At 63.2% G+C, this 14,754-nt stretch overlaps 1 protein-coding gene across 2 annotated transcripts in view; it reads right to left on the bottom strand.

Annotated features, from left to right (window-relative positions):
• The window catches only part of CRMP1 (collapsin response mediator protein 1), a 328,086-nt gene extending 324,103 nt beyond the window's left edge, over positions 1-3,983 (bottom strand). For both annotated transcript variants that reach the window (XM_056132778.1, XM_056132776.1), the window contains exon 1: positions 3,529-3,983. In XM_056132778.1, the coding sequence (XP_055988753.1) occupies positions 3,529-3,909 (381 nt within the window). In that variant the 5' untranslated portion in view covers positions 3,910-3,983. The remainder of the gene's footprint in view (positions 1-3,528) is intronic.
• Between the last annotated feature and the right edge of the window lie 10,771 nt (positions 3,984-14,754).

Genomic DNA, 14,754 nt, shown 5'->3' with positions numbered 1-14,754 from the left:
CCGCCCGCGCCCGCCCGCGCCCGCCGACCCCCGCCCGCAGCCCGGCCGCCGGCCGCTCCCGGGACGTCGCGATTCTGGTTGTCCCCCCCCCCCACACACACACACCCGGGCATCCTGCAGAGCGAGAGTGGGAGTCCGGGGTCCGGGGCGCACGCGGGCGCGGGGGTTTGCGGGCTGCCCGGGACCCGCCCCGGGGCCGCCCCTCCCGCGCCCCGCGTCCCCGCCTCCGCGCCGCGGCCGGGCGCGGTTGCTCCCGCCGCGCCGCGCCCCCCGGGCTGCCGCACGCAGCTGCGGGCGACCCTCCGCGCCCACGCTCGGCCCAGACAAAGCTTCCCCGCCTTGCACGCGCGTCCGCCATGACGACTCCAGGAAGCCCCTGCAGACCCCACTCACGGCTGCCCCCGCCCTGCGCGCTGCAGGGACCCACCGCCTGGGCGCAAGGACGCGCGGCCGCCCTGCTGTTAGCCCAGGCCACCTCCCTCGGGGCCGCAGGTCATCTCACCGCCCAGGGCCCCCAGCCCCAACAGACTGATTGACAGGAGGCCGGATCCCCACCCCCACAATAAGGTCCCCAGGGGAGGAGGACAGGCACCCAGGAGGCACCGGACACAGCTGCATCCTGGATCCAGGCGGAGACCCGCGGGAGAGCAAAGGAGAGAAAGGGGTCAGCGGCCCCCAGCTCTCACCAGACAGGGGCCCCATGCCCCCAGAGAGTCAGACACTGCACCGCTCTCACCCAGTGTCCCCAAAACCCAATCCACAGCTCTGTCAAAAGCCGCCCTTCTCTTTGGGGGGTTGGGGCTGGGGAGACACCCGGGCTTCCAGGGGCTCACTCCTGGCTCTGTGCTCAGGGCTACTCCTGGAGGTGCTGGGCCTGGAACAGGGGTCAGCAAGCGCCTAACCCTGCGCTGTCTCTAACCCAAGTCTTGCAGTGGGTGTAAAGCGTGGCCTAACACAGCTGCCACCAGGGGCCTGTTCCCTGCCTGAACACAGAGCTGGAGTATAGGGCCACCAAGGAGAAACGGCGCAGGGTTCCCCACAACACACCAGGACTTTCCATTTCAAGGATGGGAAACTGAGGCAAACAGGTGAAATGGTCACCTCAGCCACAAAGCTCACTGAGACTTCAGCAGCCTGGAGGCCAGGCTGCCAGGCTGTGTCCCTGCCAGTGGTGACAGCCGCAGGAGATGCCCCGACACACACCTGACTACAAGTGAAGCGGCACACACACGCACACACACCTGACTTCAGGTGGAAACGGCACTCACAGACACACATCTGACTACAGGTAGAGATGGCACACATGTGCGCACACACATCTAACTGCAGGTGGAGACAATGCACACACGTGTACACACATATGACTACAGGTGGAGATGATACACACATGCACAGAGGGGCAGGCACACACACCAGACTGCAGGTGGTGGAGATGGCAGACACATGCACACACGTGCACACACGTACACACACGGACACCTGACTGCTGGTGGAGATGGCACACACGTGAACACAAGCACACCTGACTGCTCATGGAGATGGCACACATGTGCATTCTCTTGTGAAACTGCATGTGGAGACACCCCCCCCCCACACACACACACACACTCCTGCATGCTCTTCCTCACTGCCTTCAACCCTAGGTTCCAGCGCCTCCCACACCCCCTGCCTGATTTCTCTGGGGTGTCAGTCTGGGCAGGGAAGCTCCGGACCTGGGTAGAGAAACACACACATACCCAAGGAGACACTGGTCGGTCGGCCAGACAGCCCGCTGCTGCCCAGCTGACCCAGTTGCCCTGGGCTAGCAGGGGCTGCGCCTGCACCTCAACAACTCCTCCTCCCTAGAACAGAGGTGGGGGTGGGGTGGGGGCTGGTACTGGTGCAAAGCACCCCATCAGAGACCCCAGTGGGAACAGGGTCCGAGGCCCCGGACCCACTCCACAGTGACCATAAGTCTCTTGGTTCCACAGTCCTGAACCTCAACGGCTCCCAGGGCTCCCATGGGCTTTTGTCCAGTTCTGGAGAAGCCATGGAGAAGAGCGAGAGGGTGGGCAGGGCGATCCAGGACCCGAGCACCAGACGTAGTTCCAGACAACTGTACAAAGCCTGCCCAGAGTCTCTATGACACTCCACAGGGCTCTGTCCACGCTGGGCGACAACTAGGCACCCCACAGCACAGAAGAAGCAGCGGAGTTCACATACCAGGTTTCCGGGGCGTGGGGCCGCTGCTCAGACACACAGCGGCAGCACCCTCAAGTGAGCTCAGTCCTCGGGGAAGATGGGGCAGAAGGCGCAGCTGGCAGATGCTCCCACATCTCCCTCTCGCCCTCAATCTCCCAACAAGCCTCCCTGCCTCATTCTCAAGTGCTGAATTCAGGACCCTGGAGAGTTCCTACGCCACCCTAGAACTCTCTAGAGCAGCTAGAGAGTGCCCACAGAGTGGCACTCAGAATCACCTCCTCCAGAAAGCCCTCCCTGCTTCTGCTCCAGATCCAGCTCTGTTCCCTCCTGGGTCACTCTCTACCTCCAAATGCACGGAAGGAGAGGAGGGACAAGAATGAGAGTGACATACAGCTTCCCCGCATCGACTGAATCCCTTCCTCCCCCCTCCTCCCTCCCTCCCCACTAAGTTGATTCTCATAGTGAGTCTGCCTGGCTCTGGCCCCGGGTGGAGCTAAGGCCAGACGCGGGCCCCAGCCTGGGATCTGAACAGGCTTGCACAAGGAGTGGTGGGCTGGCCTGAGCTCTGCGGAGCCCAGGTCTCCCTTCCCAGGCACCCTCTCTTGCCCGACCTCACTGCGGTCCACCCATCCATGCCCCCACTACTTACACAGGGCGCCCCCAGATTGAGGGAGCCGGCCTGGTGCTCTGTTCCCACACTCCCAGCGAGCACCATTTCCCCAAGTGTGGGAAGCCCCCCAGGTCACACTGCAGAGAGAAATGGGGCTCCGGAGGGGACTGGGGAGTGGCGGTTTCCAGCTCCATCAGCCCGGCAATCTGAATCTCAGTCACTCTCACCCCTGTGCCCCGCAGCAAGCCAGGCAGAGAGAGACGCGCGGGGAAGCCTTTCGGCCGCAGGTGACCTACCCACCAGCCTTCCACGGATGGACGCTCTCCGCTCTGGGCGCCTGGTGCCCCCCCCCACCCCGGGGCTTTCCAACACCAAAGGAGAGAGCCAATGAATCGCTGCACGGAGGCCTGCGGAACACGGTTCTCCTGATCTAACACTGCATGGATTGGGGACCCCTGGTTCAGATGCACCCACCGGGCCCGCTAGTACGGACAGAGGCCATGTGGTGCCTTTGGTCAACTTACTTCCCTGCCCGGAACCTCGCTCTCCCTTATCTGCAGAAGAGAACTGGGTCCCTCTGGGGGGAGGGGGGGCTTGCCGGCAACCCCGCCAACTCAGGAGCTCCAGCAGGGTGGGGTGGGGGGAGGGGTCTTCCAGAGCGCCCCCCGCAGCGGCAGCCCCCGCCCTCGGACCCCGCCCGCGCCGCGCCCCCGCACCCCCGCGCGCCCCCAGGGTACCTGGCCATTGTCCCGGCCGAGCGGCAGGTCGCGGGGCGCGGGGCAGCGGATGCGCAGCGCCGGCGGCGGCTCCGCGCGCTCTCCGGGCGAGCTGACGGCCGAGCCCGAGGGCTCGCTCACGTCGCTGGCCGTGTCCTCGCTGCCGCCGGGCGCCGGCAGGCCCACGGCGTCCAGCCGGCCGGCGCTGCGGGGCGTGCGCGCCGAGCCGCGGCGGCCCACGCTGTACGCGTCGAAGTCGATGGTCTTGTTCTCGTAGGCGCCCTCCACCGCGGCGAACATGCCGCCGTACTTCTGCCGCGGGGTCTGCGCCGCGCTGCCCGGCCGCGCCAGGTACACGGGCAGGTCGTCCTCCGTGTTCCACGCGCGCCGCCGCTCCGCCATCGCGGCCCTGGCCACCGCCGTGCGCCGCGCTCGCTCGGTGCGGGCCCGCGGCGGCCCAGGCGCGACTGCGGCCCGGGGAGGGCGGGGCGGGGCGGGGCCGGAGGGCGGGGGCGGGGCCGGGGCGGGGCCAAGGCGGCCCAGGCGCGACCGTGGGCCACGGGAGGGTGGGGCGGGGGCGGGGCCGGCGCGTCGGGGGCGGGGCCTTGGCGTCCCGGGCACGACTGCGGGCCGGGGAGGGCGGGGCCGGGCGGCGGGCGGCGCGCGCGGCTGCAGCGGCTACAAAGGCCCGGGAGGCGGGCACCGGGCGAGGGCGGCGCGGCCCGTGACGCGCCTGAGCCGCAGCGCCGAAGGCGGGCAGCTGCACCGCAGTGCCCTCGCCGCACCCCCGAGCCCCGCCCCCGGGCCGAGCCCGAGAGGCCCCGCCGGGAGCCGGCCCCGCGCGCGCACACGTGCGCGCGGACACACGCGCGCCCGCGCCCGGGCCCGCGGGCAGGTGCCAGCACGCCGGCCGCGCGGACACGTGAGCGGACCACACTCGGGCGGGCCCCGGGCGCGAGGGCACCGCCAGCCGCGCGCCCGCGCGCCCACATGCGTGCACAGGTTCTGCGCGCGCGTAGAGCCCGAAATTCCGTCCGCGGCCGCATCTGCAGCAGCACATGCGTGGAGATGGATTGCAGCCAGGCACACGCTGCGCGCTGGACACGGCAGCGTCCATCGCCACGAGGTGCTGAGGACAGCGACCTGAACAAACTAGACCAAGCCCTGCCCTGGAAGCTGAGATTTTTTTTCCCTTTTGGTTTTGGGGCCACACCCGGCGATGCTCAGGGCTTCCTCCTGATTCTGCGCTCAGGAGGCACTCCCGGCAGTGCTCAGGACCATGTGGGATGCGGGGATCAAACCCAGGCCCGCCGGTGCAAGGCAAGTGCCCTCCCTGTACTATGTCTCCTGCCCCAGGAGCTGAGATTTTAAAGCAGGAGTGGCCGCGCCCTGACAGGCGGGGCCGGAAGGAGGCATTGGAGGCCGGAGCCTGCCCAGAACCTCGTTGGGCACAGTCCAGCCGTCGGCCAGCAGATGGTCGCTCAGAACAGGGAAGGGAGACTCGCAAGGGCCCTCTGGAGACGCAGGTCAACCCCAACCCAGCCAGAGCCGCACCCAAACCCATTCCAGAGAGGAGGGAAGGCAAAGCAACAGAAACAGTCCAGGGAAAGCCGCAAAGAATAGAAACAGCCCCCCCCCTCACGCCTCCCCTCTGCCCGTCCCCCTCTGTCTCTCTGCTACCTCGCGGCTCTCTCCATCTCTCTCTCCGTCTCTGTCTCTGTCTCTCTCTCTCTCTCTCTCTCTCTCTCTCTCTCTCTCTCTCTCTCTCTCTCTCCTCTTCCTCTCCCTCTCTGTGTGTGATATCCAGATAAATATCCCCCATCCTGGGTCATGGGGTTATGACCCATGACCCTCCCCCCCTTCACAATCCCATTCAACCAGGAATCTGCAGACTGGGATCCAGTTTCCTCTGATGGGGTTCAGGGGCAAAGGCAGCCTCTGCATACACCAACCCCCCCTCACCCCTTCACTCCTGAACCTCCCTAGAATCCCCTCCCTTCCCATCATTACCTCCGGGTCTCCGGGGAGCCAGGGTCCCAGCTGCTCCTTCTGGAGGGAGGCGCAGGCTAGCTGTAGATCCCCCTGCTGGCGTGTCCGGGCAGGCCCACCCAGGCCCACCCCACCCAGCCTATGCTGGGCGCTGTCCCTTCAGCACCCGCCCAGCTTCCGTGTTCTCTGAATGGGTGGGGGGGAGACACTTGAGTCTTTGTCATGATACCACCCCAGAGTTCTCGTCCTTCAACCTTGGGGCCAGTGCTTTGTGCCAAGAGCAGGGGACAGTGGCCCCTGGGGCCTCGGACACCTGCCAGCTGTTCAGGCAAGCTGGAGCTGAGTGGGCAGTCTAGCAGGGGCTCCCTCCCCTCTTGTCTCTTTGATTCTTCTGTGTGTCTGTCTGTCTCTCACTCTGTGTGTGTCTGTCTCTCTCTTCCCACTCTCCCTCCCTCCCTCTCTCCGTGTATGGCTGGTGAATGGTATGGAGCACAGAGGTGAAGATTCATGAAATTCCAACCTCCCAGGAGCTCCGAGTCGGGAGGGGAGGGGGGAGAGTGAGCAGTATGAAGGCAGGGCACCTCGGGGCTCCCACCCCCACTCACTCTCGGCCATGCCCGCCCCCGTGACCGGTCACCAGGCACAGGACAGAACCTTCTGTCCTTTGTTCTAGAAGTCCAGGCTGCATTGCAAGGGTTTTCGGTCATTTCAGGGTTCTTGGGGCCCACTCCCAGGGGAGCAGACAGCAGAGGCGGCTCTGCAGGGAGCAGGAGCCCAGAGATATCTGTGCCTCTCGGACCCGCACGCTGGGCTCACCAGTGCCGGCCCGGCACTGCCCGGAGGCTTCCAGGTCAGGCCTGCTGGTGCCGCAGGGACTGTGCAGTGCCGGGGATTAAACGTGGGTTTAATCAGACAAAGCAAACCCCACCCTCTGCAAATTCATAGGCGCACCTGGGTCCCTTCAGTGCTATTTCCAGCTGGGCCGGGGGTCACCCACAGTAGCACCTGAGACTAAAGGCCACAAACCACCCAAGGATGTGTGCCTATTCCCACAGTCTGGACCCGGCCACTCCCTCCTGGACGGCAGCTGCCCCCCGTGGCCTGACTGCGGCTGAGCCCCACCACCCCGGCACTCCCCAGGGCTCAGGGTCCCACCCACCTGCTGAGCAGCCAACCCAAGCTGTGGGAGGTGGCACACGGTGACTGGATTTCAGGGCTCGAGCATCCCAAGGGCCCATTCATTTGGGAGTATTCGGGGCCTTTGGAAGTTTCAGGGTGATCCACATTCAATCCCATGCCCCCCACATCACTAGCCCTGAGCCCCCTGAAAGGAATGAACACACTCGCATGTAGCCAGGTGTTCTAGGACAAAGGGCAGAAGGATCTGTTCTGGTGCCTGGTGACAGAGGGACACATCTCTCCAACCCCGCCCCCAAATTACACACACACACACACACACACACACACACACACACACACACACGTTTATATATATTCTCTGCGGGCCAAAGAGAAAGTGCAGTAGTTAGGGTACTTTCCCTACATGCAGCCAACCTGGGTCAATCCTCAGCATCACACAGGGCTCTCCCAGCCGCACCAGGAATGATCCCTGAGCTGAGAGCCAGGTGTGTTCCCTGAGCACAGCTGAGTGCGGCCTCCCAACTAATTTATTAACTAAAACATTAAATTTAAAAAAAAAAACCTCATCTGTAAGAAACGCATTTTCCAAGACCAAGAGAAAGGAACTGTAGTTATTGGGTGCAGGGCAGGAACGGATCCTTGCACTTGTGTGATGTGGAAATTGATGCTCAGGGAAGTCAGGCCAGATACCCAAGGTGACAGAGCAGTGGGTGGCAGGGCCAGAGTTCAAACTCAGGCCAGGCAGACTCTAAAAAACACTTTCTACCCATGCTGGTCCAGGCTGGAGAGAAGCACACAGCAGGGCACTTACCTCCGCGTGGCCGACAGGTGCCATGTACGGTCCCCCGAGCCCTGTCAGGACTCTGCCCTGAGCACAGCCTATGTGACTGAAAGTCACACCACTGTGGACACATGACCCAAACTATAGTAAAAACCTCAAAAGCTGCTGCTTGGGGGGCTGGAGCGATAGTACAGCGGGTAGGGCATTTGCCTTGCATGCGACCAACCTGGGTTCTATTCCCAGCATTCCATATGGTCCCTGAGCACTGCCAGGAGTAACCCCTGAGCATCGCCGGGTGTAACCCAAAAAGAAAAAAATTAAATTAAAAAAAAGAAGCTTCTGTTTTTCCTTATGGCAGCAGCGCAGGCAGCAGCGGGTAGCCTGGGGCCGCCCCAGAGACGCTCCTGCAGCCGAGCGGCCTGCCGTGTGCTCAGACCCACAGCAGTTGTGGGGTCATGCTCTGGGCTCTGGGTCCCCTGTGCCAGGCGTGCCTCCCCCCCCCCCGGAGCGCCGAAGGCCCGTTTCTGCCTCAGAGGAGTGGGGCGAGCCACTGCCCGGCCTGAGGGTACCACACCGGGCCCTGTACCTGGCTGCATCTCAGAGCAGCTGTGACAGAGGAGCTGGGGAGAGAGGGAACAGCAAGGCCTGGGAAAGGAGCCATGTCGGGAGCGGGGCAAGCGGGCAGGAAACCGAAGGGAGACGAACAAGACAAGGAGTGTGGGAGCCCCTGGGAGCTAGAGACGGCAGGGGCACAAGCAGGGACCGCCCTGTCCATGCCTGGAAGGTGACCGTGCCCGGCCCCTGAGGACCCCCAGCTCCTGTAGCTCCAGCTGCAGGGTGGATGAATGAATGAATGGACCAATCTGTGCTGTTGAGCCACGAGGCTCGTGGCACGTGGCTCCTGCGACCGCAGCCAGGGTGGAGGGCACGCCACCGGGGCGTGGGCTGCGGAGAGACCCTGCACATGTCCCCCACCTCCGCTCCCCAGCCAGTGTCCTCACAGGTCTCGCCCTGCCACCATCCCTCAAGAAGTCAGACGTTCCAAAGGGACCAAAAGTTTAATCTGAAAAAGGCGCACATTCTTAATGTACAAAACTACACAAAGTATACATTTAACTCACATAGAAAAATACATCTCAGTAACAAGAGAAAAAACGCCGCTTATTTTACACAGGACCGAGGGACAGTCACAAACACACCCGGCGGGGTGGGGGGAGTCGACAGGGCTGGCCCAGAACTGGGCAGGGGCTCCTCCACCACACACATGGCTTGCGACAGCCAGGGGTGTGCTGGAGAAAATCCCAAAGGAAGGGCATTTGCTCCTGCTGCCCTGCCCCCACGGAAACCAGAGAGAGAGAGAGAGAGAGAGAGAGAGAGGGCAGATGGAGTATGCTGAGGCATACTCCGGAGCAGGCATTGGAGTATGCTGAGACGCGGACGTGGCCTGTGTGGGGCCCAGAGAGGTGCGGGAACGTGGGTTCCAACCCACGTCTGTGCTTTTCAGCTGCCAGCTGCCCCCGGCCCAAGCCTCCACCTGGAGAGGGGCCGGGGGACTGGGGGTGTCCTACTGCAGTGAGACCTTATGCCCTGTGCAGGGCCATGCCAAGGATCCCCGACTTCCCAGTATCACCCTTCCCCTAAGTTGCTGGGGCAAACCTGAAGTTTGAAGGACTCTCCCGGTCACCCACCTGGAGAGGGGCAGTGCCCAGCCGAGGATGCCAGACACTCCTAGGGCTGGGGGTGGGCTCTGAGCAGCCATGTGCATTGACGGGGCCCTGCTACCCGCTAGGGCTCAGTCCTGCCCAGCCAGCAGACGGAGGCGCAGGCAGCTGGCAGTGGAGCCTGGCTCCATCCCCACATGTCCGGGACAGAAACTTCTCAGACATTGTGAGAGGCAGGATTCATCCTGGGGCCCCTGAAAAACCAACACCCAGCATCACCGCCCAGAAGCTGGTGCGAAGGCCTCTGTCAAAGGTGTGTTCGCCAGAACGTGTCATCCTGATGAATTGCGGGCACAGAGAGCAGGGCACGCACACGTCAGCCATGTTCACCTGTCCCGGCGTCAGGGAAGGTGCCACCGTCCACCTCTGGGCAGGCCCAATGGCACTGGAGCAAACTTGACTTGGACGGTGCCCATGCCCAGGCTGTGTGGGGAATGTTTGTGTCAAGGGAGTGGCAGCAGGAGTTAGGGAAGAGCAAGTAGAACCAGGAGACCTGACCCTCCAGCCTCTGCCTGTTGACCTCTTGAATGCAGTTTTAGGGCCAAGGAACTCATCACCTCATCTTGAGAATTCTTGTTCAACAGGGAAGAGAACCAAACGTGTTTACAAACCCAACCTTGCCCCTTCTCGGACTCCTTTAAGCACCAGAAAACATCCAAGAATTTTGCTCCAAGTCAGAGAGGAACGCAGGTGATGGCCAAACAGGAACTGGCACTTGCTGGGTCCAGGCAGACCCAACATACCTATTTTTGGAAGGGGGTCGGATGCAAGCCACGTCAGCCAAGAGACACCTTTCCCTTGCCTGAATGCCACCGTCATGCAGGGTCACCACCTAGAACTTGGATGCCAGCCCTGCAATCCACACTCACGCTCAGGTGGAGTCAGGAGGCCCGCTCTGGGCAGTCGTTCCAGAAACACGTGTCCTCCTACCTGCTCGGAGAGCACGTGGCTCACAGACAGGCATGGACGCCAATGACCTATGGAGGCACTTTTGTTTTTGACCCACATGGGACAGGACGAGAGGCTGAAAGGAGGAGGGGGCATTGTGTCCGACCATAGCCCTGTTCACCCAGAGTCAAGGGGGCTCACACCTCCCTCTCTCCCTCCCTCTCTCCCTCCCTCCCTCCCTCCCTCCCTCTCTTCCTTCCTTCCTTCCTTCTTTCCTCCTTCCTTCTTCCTTCCTTTCTTCCTTCTTTTCCTCCTTTCTTCTTTCCTTCCTTCCTTCCTTCCTTCTTTCCTCCTTCCTTCTTCCTTCCTTTCTTCCTTCTTTTCCTCCTTTCTTCTTTCCTTCCTTCCTTCCTTCCTTCCTTCCTTCCTTCCTTCCTTCTTTCCTCCTTCATTCTTCCTTCCTTTCTTCCTTCTTTTCCTCCTTCCTTCTTTCCTCCTTCCTTCCTTCCTTCCTTCCTTCCTTCCTTCCTTCCTTCCCTCTTTCCTTTCTTCCCCCGGGGCCACACCCAGTGCTGCTCAGAGCTTACCCTGGCTCTGTGCTCAGGGATCATTCCTGCTGGACTCAGGACCATACTGAAGCCCAGAATCAAACCCCAGGCAAGTGCCCTCCCTGCGTGCCACGGCTCTGGCATGCACAGCATCTAGGAAGTTTCCCCGAGGGCTGCCTGGGTTCCTCCACGGAGCAGGAGCCTGGGCTCTGAAGAAGCTCCGCAGCTAGTTGGCATGCCGAGGAGCCAGAGGCGTGTCCCCCGGCCTCCTCCCCGACCCCCGGGGTGGGACAGGAAGCTTTAAACTGTAAGATCGTCTCGCACCCTATTCCCGGGGCTGACTGAGGCCTCTAAAAGCTCCACTTTCCAAACACGGAATTTCACCCTGGAATTAATCAGGGCACGTGACTCTCGGGAGCGGCAGGAGCGAGATGCCCCTACAGTGTGCAGCGTTGGGAGCAAGCTGCTGAGTAACACGGGGTGGGGGTGGGGGTGGGGGTGGGGGCAGGAACGGGCCTTTCCAAGGCGCTGGACAGACACAGAACCACCGTTCATTCTGGCCCCCGGGAGCCGGGGCATGGAGGACGGCAGGGAGAGGCAGGTTTGGCCTCGGCTGTCTGGGCACACTAGGAGAGCTAGTGGAGCATTCAAGATTCCCGGGGACTCGGGGCCTCCCAGGAGACATGGGCCGGGAGACTCCCCGAATCTCCTGCAGGTTGCTAGGGGAAACCACATGGACCACAGCCCAGTTGAGAACAGCCTCAGACTTGCCAATCAGAACCTCGGCTGGCTCCTCTGTGAGCAGGGCCACCGGGAACAGCGCCCCTGCGATCCCAGGCTGCCACCGAACCTCTCTGAGCCTCCATGCCCTTGCCTGTAGCAGGGGCCGGGGCAGGGGTGTGGACGGCAGCTCCGGCCCCCAAGTCCGCCGGTATTTGTGCCCAGTTCTCTGTGCGTGGCCGCCCACCTACCAGATGGTCAGACTTCTTCGTCAAGATCATGAACGATCGGTTTGAGGCTCTTCATGTTCCCGGAGCGAACAGATGCCATTGGGCTACACTAGCACGCGACAGGGACAAATGGAGACATTACTGGCGCCCGCTCGAGCAAATCGATGACTAACCGGAAGTTAAGTGATTAAGTGATCTCTGCGCCCAGGAGCTGCCCTGCGAGGACGGGTCATGGCCCCCGTCACCACAGACCACAAAGCCCGGGATGCCCCTGCCTCTGTGGACAGGCGCTGGCAGCCTGGTAGCCTATTTTAAGACCGCTGCCTCAGCCGGTAGGGGGAGCGTTGCCATGACAGCCCGCGGGCTGTTGCTGATCGTAATCTAAGAATGCGCAGCCCGACATCTGCGGGGCGACGTGTCCCTCCCCTTGCTGCTGCCACCCTGTCCCCGAAGCCCACCCTGTGCAGAATGGCACCCGGCACGGGCCTGTACATTCCCGATGCACAGCAGGGCACGCCGGGGCCCAATGCCCCCACCTGCCAGGGGCATGGGCGGACACCGGAAGTGACCCTCTCTGGGTGAGGGATGAAGCCCCTAACCTCTCCCACGCCAGGTCCCCTCCTCCCCCTCCTGCAGGAGCCCCAGTGTGAAGCCCCTGCCGGGGAGGGCTCTGCAGAGGGTTTGGCTAGCCTGATGTGACGAGGCGCCCCTGAGGAGCACCGGTGACCTGAGCCGCTTCGCAGGCTGCCTGAGGGCCCTGGGGAGGACAGAGGTTTGGGGAGCCACACGCGGTCAAGGGCCCAGGAGGAACTGAGGCCCTGAGGAGCCCACCCCCAGCTGTGAAGCCAGGCTCACCTCCACCTCTAAAGCCGGACAGACAGGTGGACAGACAAAGCTCACTGCCGGGCGACAGGCTCTGGTCACTGTGTCCTCTCCCTCTGGGGCCTGCCGAGGCCGTGAAACGAGCTCCTCAGTGAAGGAGCGACCCCCCTTCCCACTCAAACATGGAGCCTGCAGCGCCCCAGCAGGACGCGGGATTCTCCTTCCTCCAAGGAGAGAACGCCCAGGGGAGACATGCAGGCGGGCAGGCCCCTTTCGCTTCTCCCTGCCCAGCCGGCCCTCGTGCTGCTGAGGCCAGGGTGCCCCGACCCAGCAGCGTGGGATCTGCAGCCGAGGTGGGCTGGCCAGTCCCAGCCCTCTGGGCAGAGTCAGGAGTGAGCCCCAGACCAGGTGGCCACAGTGGAGCCCAGAAGCTGGCTTGTCCCAGGGACTCGTGGGACACAAGCGTCCCCCTCCCTGTGGCTCCCCCTCAGGCGAGGTGGGTCAGAGGGGTGGAGCCCCCAGACTCAGGAGCCAGGTCAGCCTGTGCTTCCACCACTGCCTCCTGCAGCTCCCCATCCATGGAGGCCTCGGGAAAGGGGGTCACCCACCTCTGCCCCGCCCCCAGGAGAAACCCAGGCCCTGGTTGCTGAGATTGTAGGCGCAGAGCTGAGACTCGAAACCCCCACGGGTTCTTCGGGGCTGTAGCTGGTGGGAGTGAGAGGGAATACGACGCCCCAGGCACCAAAGGGGCCAGAAACCAGCAGAAGCCAGAGGCAGGGCCCGAAGCCGCCGGTGCCAGCCGTCCTCCTTGGGCAGGGTGCAGAGCTCAGGGCGGCTCTGCAGGGTGCCCACAGCAGCTTTGCAGACCCATCGTCCACCGGGATGCCCACGTTGTCCACCGTGAGAGGAAGCGAGTGTGACGCATGCGGGGCGCCCAGACAAGGCTGGAGGAGTGGACGGAACCTGAGCTCACAGAGGCTGCACCCCGTCCCCCTGCCGCCCACCCTGGTCCCCCGCACCTCGGCGAGCCCAGTCAGTATCCAAGAAGGGGCGTGTCCCCGACTGACACAGAGTTCGGGCGAGCGAGCGTGGTGGCTGGACATGAAGAACGGAGGTCCATGTGCTCCAGGGACGGAGGTACATCAGGCTCGGATGCTGTCTTCATGGTCATCCTTCCTGCAGCAGCACAAGCAGGAGGCGAGTCCTGGGGGGGAGCACAGAGCACCGGGCTTCCCCGCAGGTACCGGGACAGGCCCCTGCCACGGGGAGCACCGCCTTCACCAGGGCAGCAGCTGCTCTCGGGGAAGGAGCCTTGGCTGGGGGTGGCTCTGGACCTGGAAATCGCTGGAGCACCTGTGGAAACATCAGTAACAATGTTTCTTTCTTTGGCTGGGGGTGGTGGTCGTACCTGGAGGTGCTCAGGAGAGATCTGCTGGGCTCAGGGGTCCTGTGAGATGCTGGAGATTTGAGCCAGGGTTGGCGGGGTGCGAGCGAGCGCCGCAAGCCCTGCCCTGTGCTTCTCTGTGCCGAGAGGGTCTTGAGCAATCACGAGCCCTCTAAGGACCAGGCCATCCCACAGTGAACCCCAGCCAGGGCCGGGGCGTAGGACAGCGGGAAGAGCCTGCCTGGTTTCCATCCTCAGCACCCCATAGGGTCCCCTGATCCCACCAGGAGTGGTCCCTGAGCACAGAGCCAGGATTGAACCCTGAGCACCGCCAGGGGTGGTCCCCAAACAAGCAAACAACAGCAACCAAAGGACAATCTGTCCAAGGAAACTGGACTCAGAGCTGCCGTCCCGCCACTCAGGGAGGAGCCCCGAGCTGCCTGCGAGGGTCAGCTCAGACCCAAGTCCCAGCGCCTGCCCCTGAGGAAGGGCCAGATTGGGAGGGAGATGAGAGAAACAGGAAGTGGGCGTGGGACCACTGCTGGGCAGCTTAGCAAGGGTTCCACAGAAGAGGGTCCCACAACTGGTCTGGGAAGAGCACAGAGGTGCGGGGGGCTGCCCCCCCTCGTCCTCCCTGCATGCACCGCTCCCCCACATCGCTGCCTGCAGATAGGGCAACGCTGAGGCTGGAAGGCTCCATTCCCTCAGCCCTGGGGTGAGATTTGAGGGCGCTGCAGCCACGGCCGACCACCGGGCTCCTCCTGAGAGTGGGGCCTGCTGCATGTCGGGGAGAGGAGAAGCCTCGGGGACCAGATAAGGAGGCCAGAAATGGGGCCACGAGCCCATGCCCTACTTCACCCACGTCCCTGGGCCGAGGGTGACCCGGAGCAGGGACATGCAGCGAGAGGGGCCTGGAAGACATGCCACAGCCACTCCCCCCCCCCCCCGTTCCTGCACCACGCCCGACCCCCTGTGCCCCATGGGGAGGAGATGTGCGGGGCAGGCAGGGTGCGGGTGAGGCCTC

The sequence above is a fragment of the Sorex fumeus genome, unplaced genomic scaffold, assembly GCF_029834395.1.
Source record: "Sorex fumeus unplaced genomic scaffold, SorFum_2.1 ptg000095l, whole genome shotgun sequence".
Lineage (NCBI taxonomy): Eukaryota > Metazoa > Chordata > Mammalia > Eulipotyphla > Soricidae > Sorex > Sorex fumeus.
This window is presented reverse-complemented; position numbering and strand designations above follow the sequence as displayed.